At 45.2% G+C, this 24,726-nt stretch overlaps 1 protein-coding gene across 3 annotated transcripts in view; it reads left to right on the top strand.

The window, feature by feature from the left end:
* The first annotated feature begins 657 nt into the window (after positions 1–657).
* The window catches only part of NEK6 (NIMA related kinase 6), a 44,129-nt gene continuing 20,060 nt past the window's right edge, over positions 658–24,726 (top strand). The window contains exons 1-4 of one of the 3 annotated variants that reach the window (XM_030232937.2): positions 658–799; positions 16,251–16,372; positions 23,267–23,407; positions 24,308–24,370. In XM_030232937.2, coding sequence (XP_030088797.1) covers positions 16,280–16,372; positions 23,267–23,407; positions 24,308–24,370 — 297 coding nt within the window. In that variant the 5' untranslated portion in view covers positions 658–799; positions 16,251–16,279. Of the gene's footprint in view, positions 800–3,199; positions 3,240–7,250; positions 7,438–16,247; positions 16,373–23,266; positions 23,408–24,307; positions 24,371–24,726 lie in introns of those variants that run through there. The other 2 variants (XM_050981137.1, XM_018917563.3) reach the window with 2 other exon arrangements.

The raw sequence follows: 24,726 nt of genomic DNA, 5'->3' as shown, positions 1-24,726 counted from the left end.
GCTGTGCCAGCGCTGGGAGTTTCCAGTGGTACCAGCAAACATCTCCACCAAAGTTTGACAAAAGTGACAACAGTTCACAAAATAAGAGCAATTGCCTTGGTCCCGAGCCCCGCCGCTGCACAGGGATCACTGCTGAGGCTGGCTCGTTTGCTTTGTCATTATTGCCAGGTTCATGTTCACTTGTGAAAAAAAACCTGTTGAATTTGAAGTTCAAATTCAATCTATGTCGAGTACTCATACATGTCTTAATTTGCAGATTGAGGATTTTCTATCCCAAAAGCCGGACAGATTTTGGAGCCAAACCCGTTCAGGCCGGTTCGTGCAGGAACTCGGCTGCGCCGCGCTTGAGGCCCGAGGCTGCGAAAGGCCTGGGACCCGCGATGGGGTCCCGCTCCCAGCCGAGCGGCCCCGGCCGCCCTCCCGCAGCCCCGGCGGGAGGGGATCCCGGGCCCGGGGAGCCGGGGCGGGGATAGTCGTGGGCGCCCCTTCCGTCCCGCGGGGCAGCGCCGCATTGCGGGGCCGGGGCGCGGCGGGCGGTGCCGGTGCCGGAGCCCGCGGGGCCGCTCCAGGTGCGGGGCCGCAGGTGGCGCCGAGCGCGCACGCGCCGCCCCCCGCGCGCGGCCCCCGCCCGGCCTGCGTGGCAGCGGCGGCGCGCGCGCCCGAGCGGCGGCGCGTGCGCGGGAGCGCGGGGCGGGCGCGCGCGCGGCGAAGTTCCGTGCGGGACGCGGCGCCGCTCGCTCGGTCCTGCGGGGCTCCCGCGCCCCCGCGCCGGCACCGCCGCGCCTCCGCCGCGCCGCAGGTGAGCACACGGAGCTCTGCGCTCCGCCGGGCAGCGCCGCGCCGGGCCGGGCCGGGGGTGTGCGCCCGCCCGCCGCGGGCCCCGGCGCCGCGCGGCGCCTCCGGGCAGCCCCGACTGGGCCGCGGGATCGAGCGAGGGGCGGCGGGGGGATCGAGCGGCCGCGCCGGCGGGGCCACCGGGGGCCGTGCGGGTGCGGGGGGTCCGGGCCGCGGGGCCCGCACGTGCCCGGCCGGGAGCGGCAAGCGGCCGGGAGCGGCCCCGGGCGGGTCAGCCCCGCCGCCGCCGGACGGGCCGAGCGGCGGCCTTGCGACTTGAGCAAAGTTGAGACCGTGACACAAACACCAGTGTTTGCGCGTTTCGGTATCGCTCGGAGGGCTTGGGGAGGTTTGGGGGGTTTTCCATTTCAGCAGCTCTGCTCCGACCCCATGCTCCCCGCTGGAGCCGATCCTGCCCCGAGCCCCTCCGAGCGCCGCTGCCCCCCCGAGCCCGGGATGTGCTCGTTTGTCTCCTCGGTGGGGCTCCCGGGGTTGGCGCAGAGAGCTCCAGGGTGTGCGGGAGGCCCCGAGACCCTGCCCGGCTGCTTCACGCTGGGGTCTCCTGAGACCGATCCTGGCGTTTCCCTGGTCCCGTTGCCGCTCCCGGGGTGCGCTCTGCCGCGCTCTCTCCAAAGGTGGGAACCCGCGGTAACCCCAGTGCCGGAGGATTACACATGGCTTTGGAGAGAGCACATGGTAGAGCTGAACTATCAAATACCATCTTTTCCCTCCAAAGTGTGATTTGTGGTTGGTTAGAATAACGGTGAATTTCTGAGCCCATCTGTTTGTCTGCCTGTTCGCACACATGGAATAGCTCTGCCCATGGTGATTGCCTATGGCGTTGTTGCAGGAGAAGTAGTTTGATAGGAAATATTGTAGCAATTAGAAGTCCAGTGATACAAGTTCCTGACACATTGTGACTGTCTTGCTGTCAGTTCTGTGTCTCCTTTAAAAGTTCATTTTTTTTGTGAATCACTGTAAGCAACCGTTTAACTTCTGCAGCACTTCTACAGCTTTCACATTTGAGACGTCTCTTGACATTGAGTCAAACTCTTTCCACTGTTATTTTTTTCCTGTAGACATTCTTTATAACAGTCATATTCTGTTAAGCAATAACAGAAAAAAAGAAGGAACTGCTTTTAGATAAGACTGTTGCTGCCTGTTTCCTCTGGCTCTGAGTCTTTGAGACCTAAAAAAATGGGAGCTGTGAGAAACTTTCATTGTGATGGAAAACGAGCATCTTCTGTGGGAAGTGAGATTGTAGATGGAGTGTGAGTGACTGCTGTCACCCCAAAGGAGTTGTCAGAGCAGAACCAAACTTTTTCTTTCTTAACACCTGTGATGTATAAAATGGTTCTGCTTGTTTAACTTTCCCCTCCTTCCTCTGGAATTCTGTCTTTTGACAACTAGGTATTTTGTGAGAGAGGATGGATGCATAATAGGAATATTTCTATATACCTTTTCAAATTCTTCACTGTTCATTTTGTTGGGAGAAGACCAGATGAAGATGAATAACTTGAACCCTAAGCCCGTATTGGGAAGCAGGTTTTTTTTTTTGCAGTACTTGCCCTCTGTGATCCTGCCTGAAAAGTTTTATGTCAGTCTATAACACTGAATTATACATTGAAAATATTGAGCCTACACTGGCTTTTTCTCATTTCTTGCAGTTATTGAGGCTGTACTGGAGAAAATAAAGATTCTAAGGCTTCTCATGCAGTGTGTTTTTGGGCTTTATTCACACCTACCTGTTGGTCTGAAGGGCCCTTGCAATGGTTCGAAAGAGGTTTTTACATATTGAATGAGCTGTTGTTTACTCAGAATAAAATGAGTATTTTTGTTTGACTAGGGGTAGGATCTAGAAATGCCCATGTGGGCTTTTCTCCTGCTCTGTCTCTGCTCTCTTAGCTGTAAAATGGGGGTGGTTACCAACAAGTTCCCTTCCTGAACACCTGCAGCTTTCTAGCTGTGTAAAGGATTAATTAGTAGATGTATTTTAGCATCTTTTCTTCCTTTATGTGATGTGAAATGTATTTGACCTCAAGGCTATGAAAAATGTGTAACAACCACCCTTGCAGAAGAGACCAGCCCCTGTGGCTGCAGCAGCCAACAGCTGGGGCAGGTGGGAGAAATCAAATGTATTCAGTCCGAATTTAAAGCAAGAAAAAAAGGAACTGTGGCTGGAGGAGCAGAGGAAGTACTTGCAGGAAGATTTCAAAACTGAAATGACGAAAGTGGAAATCTGGGCCTTGTAGGATATTGTCCTAAATGAAAGCTTAGATCGGTCCTTAGGGAAAATGAGTTTAATAGCCCAACTTGTGCTTTATTTTTTGTCGTTCTGACTTGCTTTTATTAGAGGTTCTTGTTGCAAAGGAGGTTGTTCATGGTGATCTTCAGCAATAAGAACAGTAAGTATATGGAACCTCATTTTAGAAGCTGGGCTCACCTTCACCACTGAACAAACCTGTTTCTAATTGCAACTTCCACAGTTTTACTACAGCTCAGCACTTGTATAGGCAGAGAGTGGTCATGATGTTTGTATGGTTTGAGCAAAGAATTATGGTTCTGGAAGTCATGAATGGCCATTCTGCCCATGACACACACTCCTGCATTTGCCTTGGAAACTCACTGAGCCAGTCTGTTTTACCTTTTATGGGCAGATGGTGACTAACCCTGTACACCTCCCCAGGTGCTTGACTGGGCTGTTTGTAGGAAATTGTGTGGTATGTGTCCTTGGAGCCAGTATAAATACAAGATGCAGGAAAAAAATCTTGTAATATTGAAGGCAAAAACTTAATAGTCATGCAGCTGAAATATAGTTTATGATGGCCTTGATACCACTTGTCACTGGAGATGGTGAAAATCTAGCAAGAGAACGGTGAGCTGCTCTGCTCCTGTTTGTGGGACAGGCATGGTAGCAGAGGAGGCTCTGTGCCTGTGCCACTCTCCATGGACTGGACAGAGTGGCCTTTCCCAGGACAGAATCACGTGGAAGTTAAAGGTTGTCTAAAACGGGCAAAGTGAACACTGTCCTGTTAAAGGCAGAGGCCTTGAAAAGAGTTTTTTCTGTTCCCAGCCGCTGTTAAGCTGTGTTTATTGTACTCACCCTTTGTAAAGCTTGCAGTACTTTACAGCTGTAAAGTACTGCAAGCACATGCCAGTACTCAGCAAGGGCCCTGCTGCTCTCCACTGGCAGGTCAGGGAGCACTCTGGGAGATAAGAGCAGCTTATCTCCAGCTGAAGGGAGCAGTGGGGAAGGTTCGGTGTGTCAGCACCAGGCAGTCGGGGTGGCTGGGCTCATGTCACTCGGGTGCTGCTGCTGGGCTGGAGGGTTCCCCTGGTGTTCCCAGACTGGCATTCCCCATCCTGTGGGCTGCCTCAGCTCACAGTGAGCTGCTGTAAAACCAAGGATCCAAAAGGAGCTTGATTAAATAAGAGTGTTGAAGGCTTGGCTCTTTCTGGCTGCTGGAAGGGCAGGTGGTGCTTTCCCAAGCTGTGTCCTTGCCTTTCCCTTGGTGGAACTGGTGCACTGAGGGATCCAAGCCTGCTTTTGGGGACTGGGATGTGGGCCCTAGGAGCAGGCTGGACCCTGGGGTTCTCCACTTGTGAATTCCATGTTTCACTGCAGAGCTGGGTCTCCAAAGTTAAGTGGAGGAAAATGTAATATCTAGGAGGTGAAAGAAGAGTTCGAAGTGTTCAAACCGAGAGGTGATGTTGGCCCAGTTATTTTTTTTCTTTTTGAAGAAAAAAACCCAGAAGCCAAAACATTTGCATGCAAAGTCTAGATTTAGGTCTGACTTGAAAGTCGTAGTGCTTTTGGAATTGCTGCAGTGTGTCTAAATTACATAGAAAATTAAACTACATAAAGTACTTCAAAATTTTTTTCTCACAGGTTTGGGGTTGGTGAGGAGGTTTGTTTCTAGAGCTGGGCTGGAGTTGGCTTAGGATGGGTAGAACTGAGGTTCTGAGTGTGTGACCAAGTGGCAGTTCTAGAGCCTGGAAGTTAAGTTTTGCTTAAAACTGGAAAAGCACAAGGAGTTATTTTTAATAATTCAAATTCAGAAGACTGTGAAGCTGTCAGGTTTTTTTACAGGTAGATAAGTATTTTTCTATCTTGACATATTTTTTAAATGCACCTTGAATTGAATCAAGATTACTTCAAGTTCCAACCTGTTCTAAGTATTTAAACATCTGGACTCACTGTAAGCGCCATTGCTGTCCGGACATGAGAAGTCTCTTGGATTGTTTTTTAACATTTTAAACTATTTCAGCAAAAAGCTGTATTTTCTATTCTGTCAAAACAATATATGTAGTTTCCAGTGTTAAATCTTGTGACATGGCTTATAACATGGCATGATACAATAGAGTGAAAATAATTTTACAGTGTCAGTACAATTAAAGAAATTAAATTTCTAAATTATTTACTTCAGCTTGGTGCTACTTTAAGTGTCTGCTATCAGAGATTCCAGGCAGTGAACAGCTGTCTGTCGCAGATGGGAGAGGAAAAAACCCTTAGCTTCTTCTTTCTAAAAAGGTTTCCATATAAACCCTGTAGTAATGTAATACAACCTTTTAGTCAAATTTGAGTTTCCTGTTACATGTTTAAGTGAACCGACAGCAGACTCGTATCTATTTGAAACCAAGTGGTGTAAGTGAATGCAACCTTGGGAATTTTGTACTCCAAAGCATTCTTGAAACCTCACAGATGCTTGTTGAGCAGTCAGATGTATTATTTATTGCATCTTTAAAAAAAAAAAAAGGCCTTGCAGGTAGTTCATGACTTCTGTAGTCTGCTGTGTTTTGGTAAGATCAGGTGGTATTGTCTGTCCTGTGCTTGCACTGTGTTTCACCCAAGAAAATCAGGTAGTTTAGAAACTATCAGCAAATCCACATTTTCAGTCGAGTCCAGGTATAAGTAAGTCTGAAAAAAAGTAGGTTTAAGGTTGAATGTTTTCTGCTGAGATTTTGAGATGGCAGAAATTGAGGTTTTGCACAGAACTGCATGAAGTTTGGGATTGTAAATTGGATGTGCTAGTTCATTTTACTATGAGCTAGATCACCATGGCAATTATAAACTTATTAAAACAGTTACGACATGTCAAATCACAAAGTGCAGAAGATGGTAAGATTATTCTTTCTAAATGACAGAGTTGTTGCTGCTGTTGGTGTCCAGCTGTCTCCTTTATGGTGATTTCCTTGCTGTCTTGTTTTAACCCCTCTGGACTATTTATAGGCATTTTACAGTTCTTAATCACTTCTTAAAGTTTTTGTGTTTATTTGTTTTGAGTGACTTTGGTCCCCAGTTCTGGACTCCAACCTTTGAATTGTGCTTCACATGATGAATCAAAGTATGTTCCAGTCCATCCCCTGCCCTTGGACAGACCTTGGGCACCCGTCTGGACAGATCAATGCATTTGATTTAGGAAGGCAATTAATTTTGTTATTTTATCAAAGTACTGACTGGTTTGAGTTGTAGTCTGACACAGTTCTCTCTGTGAAGCTGTTGAGCTTTCCCTGTTGGGAGCAGTGATCCCTGCTCTCCTCAGCTCCCCAGGGCTGCACCTCTGGGTGGGTTCATCCCAGTCCAAGGTGTAACAGGCTTTTTTCTGAATTCAGCAGATGGATGGATGGATTGTTTGTGTAACATCAGTTGGAAATGGTGTTGAAATGTTGATTTCCCAAGTGTGGAGATGCTGCTGCTGTGTTCCAGAAACCCCTTTTGAAAGTGAGCCCTCTTAGCGGGCAGGGACCGCTCCTGATGTGGTGGTGTTGGTGGCAGGAGGACATATGGGGGTGTCTGAACTCAAACCTCTCCCAAACAAGCCCAGCTGGAGGAACCAAGGGTGAAAAACATGAGTGGCAGTGCCGGAGAAAAGGGCAGAGATTCCCCTCAGAGCAGGGTGATAACATTTTGCACTGCACAGCACCTTCCAAAACGAGTGCCTGTCAGAGTGTTCCCTCCAGCCAGGGCAGCACTGCCAGCAGACCTGAGGGACCTTCCAGGGGAGGTTTCAGTGTCTTGTTTCAGTGCATCCTCCCACCTTTCAGCCCAAACAGCCTTCTCTGTTTGATGTGGTGGGACTCTCTGGGACTGGTTGTGCTGCCCCTTTGGGGGAGGCTGTTGCCATCCTGCTCCTCCACGCAGTGTCTCCAGATGAATCACGATCTCCTCACCACGGTCTCCTCACCATGTGGGTGGTATTGCAGAGACCAGAAACCGCTCTGATAAGGGCTGTGACCCGGTCCCAGCTCAGCCTGCTGACAGAGCAGGTGTTGCTCCACACCCTGGGGAGGATTTGCAAGTCTTTCATTTTGCAGAGCTCAGTAACAGATCCTGTTCTCCAGTTACTTTTGTCGCTGGGTCTTTGGGAAGCCCGCTTGCTGTGAGGTGGGGAGTATCCACCAGCCTGTTAAAAACTCTTGGTGTGCGTGGAGTGGAGTTTTAAGTCCCTGCTGACAGGAAAAGTGGGTGCTGGGTAGTTGGGACTGCTGCCTTTGAGAGCTGGGGTGCTGGGCGGTGGCACAGCCCGAGCTCTTTCACCCCTGCTTGGTGGTGCTCACGTCCCACACCGCCACTGTCTCCTGCCTCAAGTGGTCCAGGATAATGTAAGTTCCAATTTTTCTTCTTTCCTTAGAGCCAACTGTCCCCTTTGACTTGGGAGAGTAACTTTTTTCTTAACTTGGTGATTTTTAAACTGTGGAATTGGAAAGTCCCTGCAGAGGGTGCAGTAGTTGGGGAATGCCCACCTACAGCACAGATGGCAGCTTCAAAGTACATTCAATACGATCCTTTCAGGAATTCCAGTTAAAGTGGCTTGTCCTGTTCTTAGCCTTGTGGACACTTGTTGCTACCATCCTGATCAGGGATGAGTTTTCTCCTTGTTGGAACATTTTGTTTCCTGCATAGGAACACTCTGAATGTGAAGCCTTTCTTGGAGGGTTTGTGGTGGGCTCTACTTCTTGAAGCAAATCTCTTGTCATTGCAGTGAGGAGATGGGCAGAAAAGCAGTAGGTATTTTAAATTTCTTTCCCCAAGAGTAGGGTTTCAGGGTACACAGATACCAAACATGACCATAAAAATTCCTTCCTCTTTCATGGAGATTCTGATTAATTCTTTGTGCTGCTGGTGTTTCATTAGCTCTTCTGTCAGAGTTGTAAAAAAATAAGAGTCTCAGAAATATTAAATTGTAACAAAACCCCCCAAAAACAATTAAAAGGTTTTAAAAACCATGACTGTACTTTAAGGAACCAAGTAAGTCCCAACCACTGAGTGTCTGTGTGCCACCCTGTAATCAGCTGGGAAACCTAAGGAGTGACTCTCAGCTGTCACTGTATTAAGAAGCAGTGCTGCCTTTTGTGGAGTCTGTATATACTGAACTCAGGGCCGTGGAGTAAATATTCTTGCTGTGTGTTCATAATCATTCTACTTAGAGTAAGCGCTTCTTGGGTGGGTATTACAAACCTGTTAATCTTTATGGTATTTATAGGGTAATTTTTAACTCTCTTGAGCTCTTTACTTCCTTGTGGGTCAATTACTCAATTTATAACATTGTGTCAGATGTAAGAACTTTACCATCCAAGAGTAAACAGTGTTGGGGATGGTTCTCTACCTGTGTTTGCACTTAGTTCTTTGTATATTAAGGTATGCCATAACTTATTCTGTGACTGACTTATTGGGATTTCTTTTAGTTCCCCTGGTTTGTGTTTTGAAGTGACTGTAATGTCTTATTTTAGCTTTTCTGCTTCATCACTAGTGCAGGAAGAGGGACTGTTCTGCTTTGCAATTGCTTTGCCTTCCACTTTGGCTTCCAACTTCCCTGGTCAGACATAGCTGCACCAGGGTTTTGCTGGACTTGAAAAATTTCTTTTGATGAGTTGTAGTGTGTTATTCACAGGTATTAATAAGGTGTCAGCATTGGGGAGATTGGGAAACAAAAGCAGGCTGTTTCCATGAGTAAGCTCATGGTTTTTAATAATCTGATATTACTGAGTTTATGCTTCAACACTGAAGCTTATTAGAGCAATAGAAAATTGTTACAGGGGGCAGAATACAGTGGGAAATATGATTTGTCTCTTATACAGAGCTTGCACATTTAGTTATAATTTTCTTGAAAGGTTAATTCCCAGCTTCTCTTCAGAACATTCTGTGCAGGCCTTTCTGTAGGGAAAAAAAATTGGCCCCAATTTAAATAGACAAGTCTTGTGAATCCTGAAAGAATTTGGGCATTTAGCCCAGGAAAGGGAGAGTTCTCTGCAAGAACTTCATTAACCCTGTCTGTCATCAAAATAAGTAATAAAAGTAGCTGTGCAGACCTTGTAAAGAACAGATCTTCTCTGTTTTACCCTGTGGCCTTGATCTGCAAGGTGCTGGTGAATGAATCCTGTTCTTTGGGGACAGCTGTGCCCATGTGGGAAGGGAGATGGAGATGTGCTGCATGCAGGGATGCAGAGGGGGGGATATGAACTAAAGAGCTGCATTAGTGTTTGGAATACTTGTGCCATGGGTTCCAGCTACTCAGGAATGTGCAGGGAAGCTGACTTTTATTTAGCAGCAATATTGATAATGCAGTCTCACTCACTTTTCTGCCCCAGTTATGTTGGGGCAGAAAATCCACAACCGCTGTTTCTAGAGTCGCTATTTTTGTAAGTAGAGAAATGTTAAATATTTTTATGTGGAGAAGAGTTTCTGCTTCCGTTTGGCTGCTGCTTGCAGGATCCAGATGCTGTGAAAGCACTTCCTGCAATGCCAACATCTGGCTGCCTGCACATTTTGGGTAGAGTTTTATGAGGTAGCTTTGAAGTTGCTTTTGGATTTGAATCACATGAATCTTTGGATTGGCTGGGCTGCACAATTCTCAGCATAATTTCCTTTTCCTTCTGATTATGGGAAATGTAAATACTTCAAGCTGTTGTTCTGATGTTTTGAAGTTGGGGGACATACATCTCTATGTTCCTCCATTCCTTTTTCCAGGATTAGATATAATTTGAGTCTTTAATAGCCAACAGCATGGCTGTGGAGAGAAGCTGCATGAGCAGAGTTGGTTCCAGCAGGTTTTGTGGATTTTGAGCCCATCTGACATGGGCTTGCTCTCGTACTTTGATCTACCTTTCTCAAACATTTCAGAAATTACAGCAGTATTTCAGAAGTATTTTTGTGAGGTTTGCTTAATACTTCTTGAGTGCTTGGAAGTATTCTAATTAAAAGATATTTGTAAGTGCTAAGTGGTGGTGTTTCCAATCATATATGTACATAAAGATTTATAGAAAACTTTGTTAAACTTTCTGAGGATGGGCTGGGCTGAATGGATGCCACATTCAGGGTTTGGCCCTGTAGCAGTAGAGCTGATTCTTTTTTTTTTTTTTTTTTGAACTTTGGATCTTAGTTCTGGTTTTGTCTTAGTGGCTTAAGATGGTCTGTTCAGTTGTGCTCCTGTGTGGGATGGGTGGTCACGAAAGGTGTCTGATAGGAACCAGCTGTGGAAGCAGTTTGGATTCTTTGTTGTGTCTGGTAGAAACTTGTTTTAGGGGTTGGTTTACATCGAGGGGTTTCACCATAGCCTCAGAATAATCCATCTGCCCAAGTGCTCAAGTTTTGGCTCTTCTTCTTGACAAGGGTTTTTCAGATGTTGCAGGAGAGTGGAGCTGCATTTCAGCTGCCATTGTCACCTGGCTGGGGGTGCAGTGAGATGCTTCCCTCCTGTGCCAGGAGCCAGCCTGGAACGGAGGTGGTGCTGGTACAGACAGTGTGTGTTCCATGGGATGGGACTCATTTCAGTTAGCATTTAATGATGTGAAAATGTCTGGCAGTTTCTGTGAACATTTACGTTATGAATATATTTCCAGCCTATATTTAATCTTCCCTTCATCAGAAATGAATGAATTCCAAGAAGGATAACAGAAGTGTTCTTAAATAATTTGGCTTTGTGTTTGAAAGCTTTATTGCCTTAGAAATTAAAACGTGAGCATGTTGTAGCATGCTTGGTAAGCAGTACAGTAAAATTCCAGGTAGATTTGGTATGTGTTTATGTTTGACATGTGTTTCATTACCAGCAGTGGTGGCCTGAGAGATCTGGCTCTAATGGTTCAAAGGTGATAAAAATGAATACAGTGAATTTTCTGGAGTCATCAAAATTGCAACTGCAAGAATATAAATTAAGATTGGCTTGTTACTTTACTGAAACTCAGCTAAGTGAAAACTGGTAGGGGAAGAATGCAACCTGCTGTTGCTGTACCATGGTCACAGTGTCACCTCTCTTCACAGGAAGTATTGTCCCTTTAAATGCTGCTGACTGCTATCCATCCTGAGTTTTGGATGTGAATATGTATTTGATGTTTACATCCTACACAAACGTCACACATAAATATTTACTTGTAGTATTTACTAGGAAATTACATGCAGTGAAAGAAGGGGTGGGAATAGTCCAGTTATGCTGGTGAGAAGGAACATTTACCTTAAAATATGAATCACCAAGTGCTCTTGGCACTGATCCTGGAGCTGTTTAATAGGAGCCCTGTGAAACCATCCCTTGGAATGGATGGATCTGCAGAGCACCTGAACTGTGTCCAGAAGACTTAGACAATTATGTTTTTTGGTTTAGGACCAAGTTCTATGGAGCTGGTACTACAACACAGGAAAAAAACAACCAAACAAAACCCAACCCTTAACTCAGTTGAAAAACTTAAAACTAAAATTAGAAGTCAACTGCCTGCCTACCTGGTGAGAGATGGGCACTTGAAATGTTCTCTCAAAAGTGTGGTATTAGCTCAAGTGGCATCCTCAAACACTGTGATCCAGCCAAGCACACTCTGCCCAACCTTGCTATTTTCAAGCCATTGTACTAGATTTTTCCCCAAACTAGAAGACAGAGTATTTGAAGTTATAATGTTGCTTGCTTAGAATGGGAATATGGACCTGAGCTGGGTGTAGGTAGTGATTTGAAACAGAGTGGGATGTTTCATACAGTTAATTATTGACAGGAAGCATTTGTTTTATTGACATCCACAGAGAGATGACTCTGCGTAGCTTTAAATAGTTGACTTAATGTCATTTTGCTTCTAGGTATGGAACAGTGAATTATGGTGTCTGTCACAGCATTTGTTTAATGAGTATCAGTTGTTGACAGGGTATGAAAAAGCTCCAGGGCTTTTCAGCCATTTCACTAAAACATTCTCAGTTAGGGGATTTGGGGTCTTTGAGGAGCCCATCCCTTACTGGCTGTTGAAAATCTGGTTTGCACAAAGTCTTAACAGAAACCTGTCTGCATCTGCTCTCAGGGTAAATCCAACCCTCTGAAATGTGAGGGGTGACTAAACCACCATTCTTCTCTTCAGTGGTCAGTTTGTTACAAGAACCCTCGTCCTTCCCAGGGGGTTACAGACTGCAGGTAACTCACTCTGTAATGTTTGTGTGTGTGACTCTGTAGATACAGTTTCATCGTGATGCTAGGCCTGAAATTCAGAAGCTGTTTCTGGGTGATTTACTAGACTGTTTAACAGTTTTTGCTCGAATTCCCTCAGTGCAGCCAGAGCTGTTGGTGAGAGAGGCTCCAGTCCCTCTCACAGGGCAGGGGTGGCCATGCTGTGACCACCACCCTCCACAAGCAGCTCTTGCTGGGCAGTTTTTTACCAAATCACATTCTCTAACTGTGCTCTTGCAGTGTTCTCTCCTCAAGCATTTCAGTGCCATTCCTCGTGTTGTTTCGTTTAACATTCATATTCTTTTTTTTTTCAGTGTTGGCAGGTGTGTATTTCACATTAACATGAGGGGTTTTTTGGATGTTAGACTGCTATTTGCTTATGGTAATTTCCAGTCATCATAAGGTGACTGTTGAGAGAGATGAGCAGAGAGGAAAAAAATTGTCAGGCATTTACAGTAAATACTCTCTGCTTTTGGAAACGCTGTCAGAAGTTTAATTGTTAGGTTCAAGTAAGTTTGTCATGTGCCAGACAGAATCAGTCTGCTGTAATGAACGGGTTACGCACTTCACCAGCAAAAAGGGAGAGTGAGAAACCAAGGGATGCTCAGGATTTCCTGTCACCTTGCACTGCAGAAGGAACAGGGTAGGCTTTTTAACCTAGCCTGTAATTAGGTTTTGCATGGAAGCATATATTACTGTGCTCGCTTTGCCAAAGCTCTTCAGTATGATGGATGAGATTTAAAGGTTGATCTGACTAAATTGCAATGAGAATACTAACGACAAAGATATTTCTGTTGTGAACTATTCCTACCAGGCATCATAGCTGTGACAGAAATGGTGTAAAGTAATGGACAATAAAAGTCACTCGGAAATAATACTCTCCTAGGATTGGGCTGCCTTCCCCAGAGCACATACCCTGAACCACAGCGATAATGTAATCATAAGCCCAGATCATCATTTAAATATATAGGTAATCTCATAGAGTATCCTGGCAGATTTATTTTATGAGCAAGGAAGAGGAAGAATATTATTGGGCAGTAGAGAGGAAGAAAGTGGTGCTGATGTGGTTGTGTTTATTCTGTAAAACAGTTTGCATTGCTCCAGCCTTTGGGGAGCCTGCAGTGAGCAGCACAGTGGCTCCAGGAGGAGTGGCAGCCTGGCTCCCAGGGCAGCGGGTCCCTGTGGGTATCGCTGCCAGCTGGGGGCCTGCTGGGTGTGCCCTGCTGCATTTCAGTCTCTGGCAACTCCCCGTGTGTGATAAAAGATGGACATTTGTGCACTAGGTTAAGTCGTGTACTTGACTGGTTTTAATCAACTTGTGGATTTCTGCATGTATGACTTGCTGGTTTTTTTCTGTTTGTTTTACACAAGGTACCCAAACAGACCTGCTTGCTACCCTCCCTAGTCCCTGTGTAGGAGGATAAGAGAGGCATACAGTAACTGAGGGGAAAAGCAGATTTGTGTATGTGACACATCTGTGCTTTAACACTCAGTTGTGTGTGTGTGTGTGTGTGTGTGTGTGTGTGTGTGCTGGGCAGCAGCCGGGCTGAGCACGGGCACACAGAGCAGCTGGTGTGTCTTGCAGGAAGGTGAAAAGTGCTGGTACAGAAAGCGGTTGTAACGCTGAACACAAGCTGCTGCTTTGCTGCCTGCTCGAGAGGTGCATGGTCCTGTCATGTTGATTATACATCTGGGAGCAAATAATTTGGCCTGCAGTTGAGTTGGAGGCATCCCGAGACACATGGTGATACCCGATCAGACTGGTCACAGCTGCTTCACCGAGGAGCACCCGGGGCACCAGGGCGGCTGGGACTGAATGCCAGGATGCTGATGAGGTTCTGCTCCTTAATGAGTGTCTTGTAACTAATGATCCTGGCCTTTGCTACCAAGTGCCCTGGGCTGTTCTGCCCTGAGAATCCCACCTGTCAGGTACCTGCAAGGTATCAGGGGTTTGATGGGGTTTTGTGTTCTGCTCTCTACTGATTAGGTGTATGGACACTGGTACCCAGAGAGGAATTGCAGCTGGGGGTGTGGCAGGGGAGCTGACTGCACAAGAGGGTTTTTGTTTTCCCTGTATTTTGAAAAACTCCAGGTTACCTGGGAGTGCTGCTGCATGGAGTAATAGCTGTACAGCAGTAAGGTGACAGTAGTGTGGGAGAAAAGGAGCTGTTCATCCCATGTGGGTTGTGGCCATTTTTCCTGTGATGGTAATGATGATTCTGTTCTTTTGTTCACTTTCTGGAAAGGTGTGTGATGCTTCATGCAATTTAAAGATGTTTTGATTTACAGTCATAGTCAAGACTCAGTGTGAAAATGTGCGATACTGCAGAACTCTGTAGGAAATTTGGAAGCAGGAATAAAAGGAAAAGTGTGGAGCTAAGACAATGCCAAGTAAAAATGGGCCAGTGTTAAGAGCATACCTTTTCTGATGCAGTGCAGTGTCTGTGTGTTGTTGGCTGCTATTTGAAGATCCTCTGTGAAGCCCCTTCCCGGGGATTCCCCTTCTCTCTCCCTGTGCAGTGCCAAAGCCTGGAATAGCCCAGCTGACAGCCTGGGCAGGACACGCTGTCCCGAGGTGTCAGCGGGCTCAGTGCTGTCATGTGAGCTCTGCTGGATCTCTTTTCAAAGCTGCTAGTTTGCTCTTACTCCTTCCTCTGCCTCCAGCTGCAGCACTTCAAACAAGCAGTGCCCGAGTGCAGGTCCTGCCCTGGCCTGTCCCTGCTGGGGGCAGGTGGGCTCTGGGCTGTGAGCTGCCAGCCCCTGCTGCTCCCTCACAGCAAGGGATTGCTCCTTGAGTTTCCTTAGGGCCCCTTGGCACTGCTCACACTGGGCTGTGATCGGGTCATTCAGGTTCCCATGTCCACAAGTAAATCCCTTCCCTGTTTGAGCGTTAGTCTTTTGGAAGGCAGGACACAGTGGATGCCCAGTTTGATCAGTGTTAGGCTGCAGACACTTCAGTGGCACTGCTTGGACGTGTCCCTGTGCTGGGAACGTGGCATGTCCAGGTTCCTGTGTTGGAACCAGGGTTTGCTCTGTGTGTGTGTGTGTGTGGGCTTGGAAGAGAGAGCATGTGGCTGTCCCTTCAAGTAAACTGCCTTTCTCCAAATCTTGAATAATAAAATAATTAAGATAGTTCCAGCAGTATAACAGAAGGTAGGAATTTCATAGGGCACTTTAATGTCAATATTGAGGCATAGTTTTATCTGGGTATTTTCACATGGTTACTAATAAACCTACAAATGCTTGAGACTGAAAAGATCTTAAAAATCAAATTTCTTCATACTAGCAGTCATTCTCCTTCCCCCACTGGAGTTTCATGGTACTGGCTTTGAAAAACTGTTTTTATTGAGAGCAAGCCATGTGTTCACCTGTGTAACATAGCAGGAGCTACAGCTCTTTTGTCAGAGTGAAGGTTCATTTGTCTGGGACATGAGGAGAGCCTCTCTCTGCTTTCCCCCTGTGTTATGGTAGCTGGTGTTGGAGAGATCTGCCAGAACCAAGGGTTTATTTCACAGACAACTGTTAAAAGAATTGAGCACTACTTGCTGCAGAAATTCTTCTTCATCATATTTTCTCCCCCACTCCCACAAATATTTAAAATACCTTTGTATTTTAAACTAAGACTTAGTCATTGCCCAAGTGCCAGGCACGCACTATTAATACACTGATGAGGTCAGGTTGTGTTCTTTCTCTGAGTGAATACTTGCCAAAACTCTTGAAATAAGTTTCTGCAAATGCTTGTGTTGGCCACTAAATCTTCCCTTGTCTCCACGAGGCTTCAGTCAGTGCCAAGGACAGGAATGATGGCACTGGGAATGGCGGGCTGTGGGTAAGGGCTAACCAAAAGCTGTGAGTGGCCTTTTCTGGGGAAGGGACATGGCTGTGGGAGTCAGGCTGGGCAGGAGGGCTCAGCTCCTGCTGCTGCTGCAGCCCCCTGGGCCCAGCCCTGAGTGCGGCTGGCCAGGCAGCCACCAACCTCTCCCCTTTCTTTTGCCTCAGCAGAGCCGAGAGGCAGAGTTTGGTATGATACCATGGAAGGGCAGCACAACCATCCTCATCATCTAGGGGACCAGAACAACCCTCTGTGCAAGCTGCCAGGGCAGGAGTTCCAGCATGATCCTCAGGTAAGTGCGGGTGTCTGATCCATCTCCCTCTGTCTTTTCTCACCTTTGTTCTAGAAATCTCCTGATTTCTTAGCATTTAGCTGCTTTTGTCCCCTTCCTTTTGTTTTTAGTGCAGTTGTAGCAGTTTTAGAGAATATCCAGTTTGGGATTCTGCCAGCCAGCCAGTTTCCTGAACCCACTTTTTGATTATAATATGAGAAAAAGGAAATGGTTCAAATTTTGCTTAAAGCAAGTGTTTTTAAATCATCTTATGAAAACATACTGAGTTGGTTTTCTCATGTCTTTGATTCTTTGAAGAAAAAGCCAAAGTAAAATAGATTATTGTGTAAGTGAATAAATGTATTTTATCTCTTTTTATAGTAAGTCCTGGAGAAGTAATTACCAGATAAAAGAAAAAGCTCATCCTACATGGAACTGTAGGCTCCCTGTGAGTCTCTGGAACTCATCCTGCAATGTATTTTGTCCACACTATAATGAAGTTTCACTGTAGCAGCTCCTCTCTCTGCCTGCCTTTCTGCAGAAGGGAGCTAAAACCAGGATTAGCCCACAGTCTGTGGAATTATGAAACTTGGATTTTGTGAATTCTGGCTGCTTGACTTTTCAGCCTGTTTTCTGTTGATCAGAGCAATTCAGTTTTGCCCCAGTGTTGTATTTAGGAATAAAGCAAAAGCAGCCTGGAAAGCTGTCAGAAGAAGAGAATTGCAGCAGTGGTGGGATGTGAGTGTGGGGAGGGCTGGGGTGAGCCAGGGCCCCTGAGCCAGAGCTGTCCTTGGGAAAGCTCTGCCAGTGCCCAGCACAGCCTCTGCTGAGGGGGAGCTTTGTGCACACAGGGAATGCACTGCTGGGAAAGTACCATGGTGTGGAGCAAAGCCCCCTCTCCTAATGTAGCAATTTGTCATATTAAGTCATTTAATAATAATTGAATCCCCTTGATTAATCTCCTAGAATTAGCCAGTTGCATTTGAGCAATTAGGGTTAATTACTGCCTCATTTGGCAGGATAGTGCCCCTGTAATTATTTCATGAACAAGATTAGGAAGTGTTCCTGTGCAGCAGATACATTCATGGCATCTTGGAGCACATGTTAGAATTTGTAATGACATAGTTAAGTGTAATTAGTAGCTAATAATCTGTGTTCTGCTGTGATGCTGATGCTGAGTGGGCTCATTTTGCTGTATGGTCATTGTTCAGTGAAACCTCCCCTCAACTCTGGTAATACCCAAGTTCTGTTAATGGGGGGGCTCTAGTAAACTGCTCTGAGAATGGTCTAATTTGGAATTAGAATTGCAGGAAGACTGCCTTTGGTTTTGCTGTCAAAATAACATAAAAAGACCTGAAAACCAAAAATATGCAGCCTACCAAGGAACTGGGAAATGCATATTAAAAAGGTAGTGTTTAGAAGCCTTACACTGGTGGCATGATAAGGTTGCTGATGACATATATTTGTTTTTCCATTTTTCAGGAATATATTTATATAAATTTTTCAAATCTCTGATACTTTTTACCTGGAGAATCTGAAATGATATCCTTTCTTTCTTCTGGAAAATCTGAGTAATGCAGACATGCTGTGTAATTGTGGGAGGGAGGTTTGGGAAGATAAAATTGACCAAGCTGGTCTTATGAGAAATGTCATTAATGGCAGAGATAAAAACTTGAGCAGAAGAAAGCAGAGCATGGGTTCTTAGAGCCTTGGATGAGGAGGGAGCTTTGAATGGAGCAGCCTTCTCTTGCTCGCAGCCCCTTCGTTACAAACTACTGTGCCAGCCCCCAAAAGACCAGAGCAGCAACGTGCTCCTCTCCCAGAAGCTTCTCCTGTAATTATGCTGCTTCCTAAAGCTTCTTTTTCTGTCAGTTCTGACAGAGGTGTTGTTTCTGCTTTAGAACTGATCAGTACAGAGTATGAGTCAGGCTTTGCTTTTCTGTCTTTAACTGCTGGAGTTTAGCTAATAAGATGAAACCTTTGAGAAATGCTGGATACTGAGAAGTTATCTGTAATACAAACATTTTTTAAAATGTCCAATAAAATGACAGTTTTGGCTTTTGGCTCTCATACCTGCCCAGAAATACCCCAAGGAAGTTCATTAGCTAGAGGGAGAACATTTTCTAGTAATGTTCCAGAATGAAGGTGTTAATTATTTAAGTCTCCAGATTACTTAGTGTGTAAACACTAAGTAGCAGTAAGTAATAAAATTATTTAGGAGTATATCAGTGATATAAAAATATAGAGTTGTAATTTTTCACTTAGTTTTCATACTAAATAAACACAGTAACTCACTTTTAAATAGCTCTTTTATATACTCACATTTTAGCAGCAGAGCTGTTAAGAGATTATTTCTATGGTAATTTTAATTTCTTTGTGAATGTCACCTTGTCCTACTATTTCTGAGCTGGTATTTTTCTCTTCCTTTGTGGTGTAGTAAGACAAATGTCTAGATAGGCACAGAATATCTGGATATCAGGATGGATCCCAGGGATGCTGAAACTTTGAAACTTAAGCCAAGTTCTTCAGCAAACTTTAAATTCCAGGTAACAGGTCAGGTGAAGGATATTTTATGTGTAGTCTAATTTTGAAGCTCAAATTGAAAAACCTGATGTATTCTTCAATAATTACTTGGCTACCTGTTTGAAGGATAATCCATATTTTAAAAGTTTCCTCATCTCTTGCAAGCTTAGAAGTTCCTTCTTTAATCAATCTGTTCTAATGTGTTCTCATAAATTCACACTGGAATTTCAGTCTCAAAGTATGCAAAATTCTTTTCAGGTAGGCATTATTGAGTGGAGGCAGGTGTATCATTTTGGACATCCTAAAAGGGTTTGAAATACTGATGCTGATAGTAAATCATTGCTTGTAATGTCTGCACGTTCTGCAGGAGGGGCTGGAGCTCCCCCAGTAGCACTGCAGATGTCTTTTAAAGGTGAAATTACTTACAGTAAATGTCACTCAGATGAAGTATGCACTTTAGAAGCAGGGAAACCGTTCCTTTAAAATTAATGATGCATTGCAAATATCAGAAAAAACCTTCTATCCAGCAGAAAGATAATTAAAATTCAGGTCAGAAGTGTATGACTTAGTCGGGCTAAATTTTTTAATGAGATTTCAGAAAATTAATTGGGCGAGTATGTTTTTACTCTTCTAAAGAATATTTCATTTCATGGCTCTACAGGAAAGATGCTTTTATTGGCATCTGAAGATTGGACTGTCTGACTTTTTAACTGTTGGTTAACTAATCCTAACAGTTTTTAGGTTGATTACAAATACTCTAAATGCCTGCAGCCCTTTGTGCAGGGCTGACTGGTGCCTGTTTTCCACATGCCAATCAGCAGTAAAACAACTGACTTGATTATGAATTAACATTAGCACTCTGGGTTTCTGTATTGTGGAATTAGCAGTGAGCAATCCCCTCTCTCAGCCCTTGGGTTCCTTGTGCCTCTGGGGGAGCAGGGGCAGGCCTGGCTCTGCACTGGGGCTGTGTTTGGGAGATTTTTGCTCCTTGCCCAAAACAAGGCCTTAGAGGCTGCAGGCAGAGCTGCTCCCACAGCTCTCTTGGGGCTCTTCAGGTTTTCCCTGGATCTGAAATAATTACACAGAGGTAAATGTATTGGTCAAACACTGATTGTTCTGGAGATTGAAAGTCTTTCTACAGAAGAGTTTTTCCTTATTCTTCCCCGTCCCAAAACACAAATTCTGGACAACTACTCATGAAGAAAAATAAAACATATCAAATGTGTTCAGGGTGTGTAGGCATCCTACCTGCCTGTCCTTAGAAACCTTACAAATTCTGTTCTGCAGATAATCTTGTAACACCTCAAAACTGGAGGCTGAAAGCCCTGGCAGAATTCCTCCTGAAGTTCTGACAAGGGCTGCCCTTGCCTGCTTTTGGCAGCTTTGGAATTTGTGCTCTGGCACCAGTGGTTCCATCTCACACAGCACATGTATGGCAGAGGAGATGTCCAGAAGAGCTTGTTCTTGGAATGATCTCTGCATTTCTTCTTCAAAATGAAGGGGTTTTTTTATTTGCATGAGGAATTCTTTGGCACTTTTTTTTCCATGGAGTAGGAGAAGAATGAGACTTCCTTGTGTGCATGAAGAGAACAGCCTTTGTCTGAAAACAAGTTCTTCCCAGACTGTGCCCTTCCTACAGCTGCCCTGGGAACAGAAATGTGCACACAGCCCAGTTTTTGTAGTGTCCAGGGCTGGGGTTCCTTTTGCTTGGTTGGTTTTTTCCTCCCCTTTTCTTCTTCTTCTTTTTTTTTTTTAATTCAAGCTCCATAGTTGATCTTGACACCTGATCTATAGAGGCAGGGGTTTGATTTTACTGCACTTCTGGAAACCTGAGCCTAAATCTCTCCTAAAACTGAGAAAATATATTTTAATGGACAAGTTAGAAGATGATGGTGGTATCTTACTCCACACAATTGGTATCTGTACATGAAAAGTCTGAGGTTTGCAGGAATAAAGATCAGTGGTTGTTTGAATGAAGGGATTGGTTCTTTGCCAGCTTTCTGAAAAATTGTGGTGGTTAATTGTGGAAGGACTAGAAAGCAATGGAGAGCCCCATGTGAAAAGTCCTGAATAAATGCAGTGTGTGCCAGGGCAGGGCTGTGGCTCTGAGGAGGCAGCTGGTTCTGGTGTCTGTCTGTCCTTGCAGTGGTGCTCAGCAGTTTCCTGCTCACCTTCAACTACAGCAAGGCAGAGGGGAAGGTGGCCTGTGATCAGAGGGAGCTTTCTGGTGCACTTTGGGCTCACCTGAGGATGATTCCTGGTTTGTTCCATAATCAAACATCTCCTGCCCTCTCTGAAAGCTCTGTTACTTTAATTAGGTCTGATAGGTTGTGATAGCCCATGCAAATCTAGGTCATTGCATATGTAAACGTGCAGCTGCAGTCCTGGAGGTGCCAGAACACATCAGCAGAGGTGTCCAGGCATGGGCAGCATCACCCCCAGCCACCAGCAGGCTCTGGGGCTCTCCGTGGCCAAGGGGCTGGGGCACATTCCCCTCACACTTGCCTAACATTTATTTATGCTTCCAAGTTCAGAAGTTGGTAGATGTTTCTGGGCACATGCTTGAAATATAAATTTATACGTAAGCACTCTTGGTATAAACACACACTTTAATGATTTAGGAAAGGCCGGTAGAAACTGTCCTTGATTTCAATGTGGATTTCTTTCTGAAAAATAAAGTTTTGTAGTAGTTGCCTCATAAAATGTTGTTAGAAGTGCTGCTTCTATTGTGAATGGTGACTGCAAGTTAGAAAAGCTTTTGCTCAGACTTTCTTACTGCTCAAGAACAGCTCAGGAGGCACATGGACACAGTGAAGGAAATGCTGTGATTCCTTTCTATTTTTAAATTAGGAAAAAGTACTTTGTAGGTTTATGTGCTGACACCTTTGTTTCATCTGGGGAAAGTGGTTTGTGTGCACAGATCAAGGAACTCACTTAGCAGCTGGTGTGTAGAACAGCTGGGAAGCAGAGATGTTCCTGGTGGGAACCAGGCAAAGGGGACAGATCCCTGTGTGCAGGCTCTCCTGCTTTGTCAGGCAGGCAGGGCAGGGCACTGATGTTTGTTACACTGCCTGGATGAACTGAGCCCTCCCATCCACTGTGATGGCATTGAGCAGTGGTTCTGTTTTTCAGACCCCTGCAAAGGGAGGTTGCAACCAGTTTGAACTGAGAAGGCAGCAGGGGCTGATTAATTGGAATTTTTGTCTGTTTCATCCTGTGTTGCCTCACTCTGGTGATAATTCAGGAACTTAGAGAATGTATGTAAACTATAGAGCAGAGCAATGGTGGCCTTCTGCCCTTTGCCTGGTGACTGTGGGATACCTGTTCCCTCATCACTGAGAGGGTGCTCCCAGTTTATTGGGTAGTGTACACTGCCAAACTTGGAGACATGAATCCTTAGACTTGAATTTTGGTTTGGTTTTTGTTCTCTCTGTGAATGCAGCATAATTCCAAGCACGGCACAAGCTCTGAGAGCTGACCCAAACTCTGATTGCAGTTAATAGCTGGTGACTTGTTCCAGAGTGTAGGGGAGACTGGAGGGTTCTTAAAGGGAGCCATGCCCTGAGCTGCTTGAAGGAAACACTTGGAGAAATGACCTTCCTCTTTCTGTGGGACTCGCCTTCAGAAATAGCTGCAGGTCCTAACGCTGGGCTGAAAGCTTTTCCTGCATTTCAAATCTCAATTCCAGCTCTCTCCTGCTGCATTAGGAAATGGCAGTGGTGGCAACAGTCATTCCTTAAACCACGCAGCCCTCCCGGGACACTTGTGCTGGGCGTGCTTGGGCTGCAGGCCTGGCTCATCCCTGGGAAGCCCTTCCCCACCCCCAGCCTGTGCTGGGAACTTCTCTTTTTGTGGGTTTTGATGCAAACTCTGAAATGGCTCAAGATGCTGAAACTCAAAAACGTTCTCCTTGGCACGTGTGCTAACTTGGAGTAATTAATTTCCATAATTTCTTTTTTAAGCATTGTTTGGCAGCCGTGCTAAGGCCAGAGGAGCCGAGCGGGGCTCGCGGGAGCCCTGGCAGTCCGTGGGGTCCGTGCTCCTCGTTAGGCTGTGCCTCCCTCCCTGCCTGCCTGTTTACCTGGGACTGCTCTGCTGCAGCATCTGCATCTCCCCGGTGGCACAGGCAGGCAGAGCTGCTGAGAGGCTGTGGAACGAGCCAGAGCAGTTTGGGATTAATTAGTTACTTACACGGAAGGCAAGACTTTAATTCCCTTTGTAAAGAAGTCGTTTGGCTCCTCCAGGCTGTGTGGCTGCTCCACGTGCCAGGAGCTGGTGTGTGGTGGGTGCTCTCCGCTCCGAGGGGCCGAGGCTGAGCCCTCCCCCACGAGCAGGGGCAGCAGGAGGGGCTGAGTGGCTCTCTGGGGTCCCTGACTGCCTTTCCTTTGACAGAGACATTTAACGGCGTACCCGTATCGCTGCACCTTGGCAGATTTTCAGATTGAGAAAAAGATCGGGCGAGGCCAGTTCAGCGAAGTTTACAGAGCTACTTGTCTGCTGGACAGGAAACCTGTGGCACTGAAGAAGGTGCAGGTGAGCATTTCCTGCAGTCCCTGCTTTGGGGTGGGATGGGGACGATCCGAGGCCTGCCTGCTGACCTGGGGGCTGCCAGCTCTGCCCTGCAGGGTCTGCTCCTCATCACCCTGCTGGGGGTTCCTGCGTCTGGCAGGATTGCACAGCACTGCTGCCATCTCGTATTTATTTCAAATTTCACCTTTTACCTTATGAAGAGGGTTCAAATTGTTATTAAATGTGTGAGACAGTGAGGGCCTGTGGCTGGGCTGGTGCCATGAGGAGCTGTCATCCCAACACAGCTGAACCATGGGAACGTGCAAAGGAAAAAGGCTGGGGCTTACTGGTGGAGTTGGGGAAGAGTTTGTGAGAACTTGGATGGCAGAAGTGTAGATCTGTTTAAACTTGGCTGGAAGTATTGGGCAGTATTCAGAACAGCATTTTGTTTGAAGAAATTTGCCTTTAATCCTTCAACAAATCCTCCACACTCTCATTTCCAGTGATTTAGTGATCGTTGCAGAATGAATATTAGCGCTCAAAGTTATTGTTAATTATTACAGAGAAATCAGTGGAAGCTGTACTGTTTAAAAGAGAAAAGTAAACATTTTGTCTTTTATTTACTACATGAAATTAATAATAATTAAACCAATGAAAATCACAGCAGCAAATTCACAAACTTGTATCTTTCTTTTTTGTGCTGGTTAGGATATTGCCTATGGGTTTTAAAATTAGTTTTACCCCAATGTTATCCCTGTGGTGGTTTCAAAATAAAGAAAACATTGATCTTTCTTTGATCTGGGGATTGTGTGAATACTCATTACAGTAGAGGATGTAAAAACTGGGGAAGGAAACACCAACTGCTTGTTAAAGTACTTTTTTTTTGTTGCTTCATTTTTATCTTCTATGCTTTTGTGTTTGAAGATTTTTGAAATGATGGATGCCAAGGCAAGGCAAGATTGCATTAAAGAAATTGACCTCTTGAAGGTAAGAATTTTTATAATAACTTTTTTTTCTTTTTTATCTCTTTTTCTTTTCTTGGAGTTTTGTTGTTTGTTTGTTTGTTTTGTTTTGTGGAAAAAATTGTTTTCAGGTTGGCAAATAAAGCTTACACAGTAAAGGAGAAAGCAGTTTTGGCTGTGCATCTCATGTATGTGTATGTATCAATATCACATATGAAAAATGATAATTTAGATAAAGGCTCTGAAATCAGAGTGTGTTTAAGTGATTAAACCAAGTGATTTTGATGCCTTAGTAGCTTATTTTAAATTGTTGGTTAAAAACATAGATGTGTTGCACTTTAAGTACCTATTTTTAGTAAATGTAACAGACTACAAAAGGCT

Source organism: Serinus canaria, chromosome 17 (genome assembly GCF_022539315.1).
Source record: "Serinus canaria isolate serCan28SL12 chromosome 17, serCan2020, whole genome shotgun sequence".
Taxonomy (NCBI): Eukaryota; Metazoa; Chordata; class Aves; order Passeriformes; family Fringillidae; genus Serinus; species Serinus canaria.
Note: the sequence above shows the minus strand (reverse complement) of the source record. Positions and strands in the feature narration are given on the sequence as shown.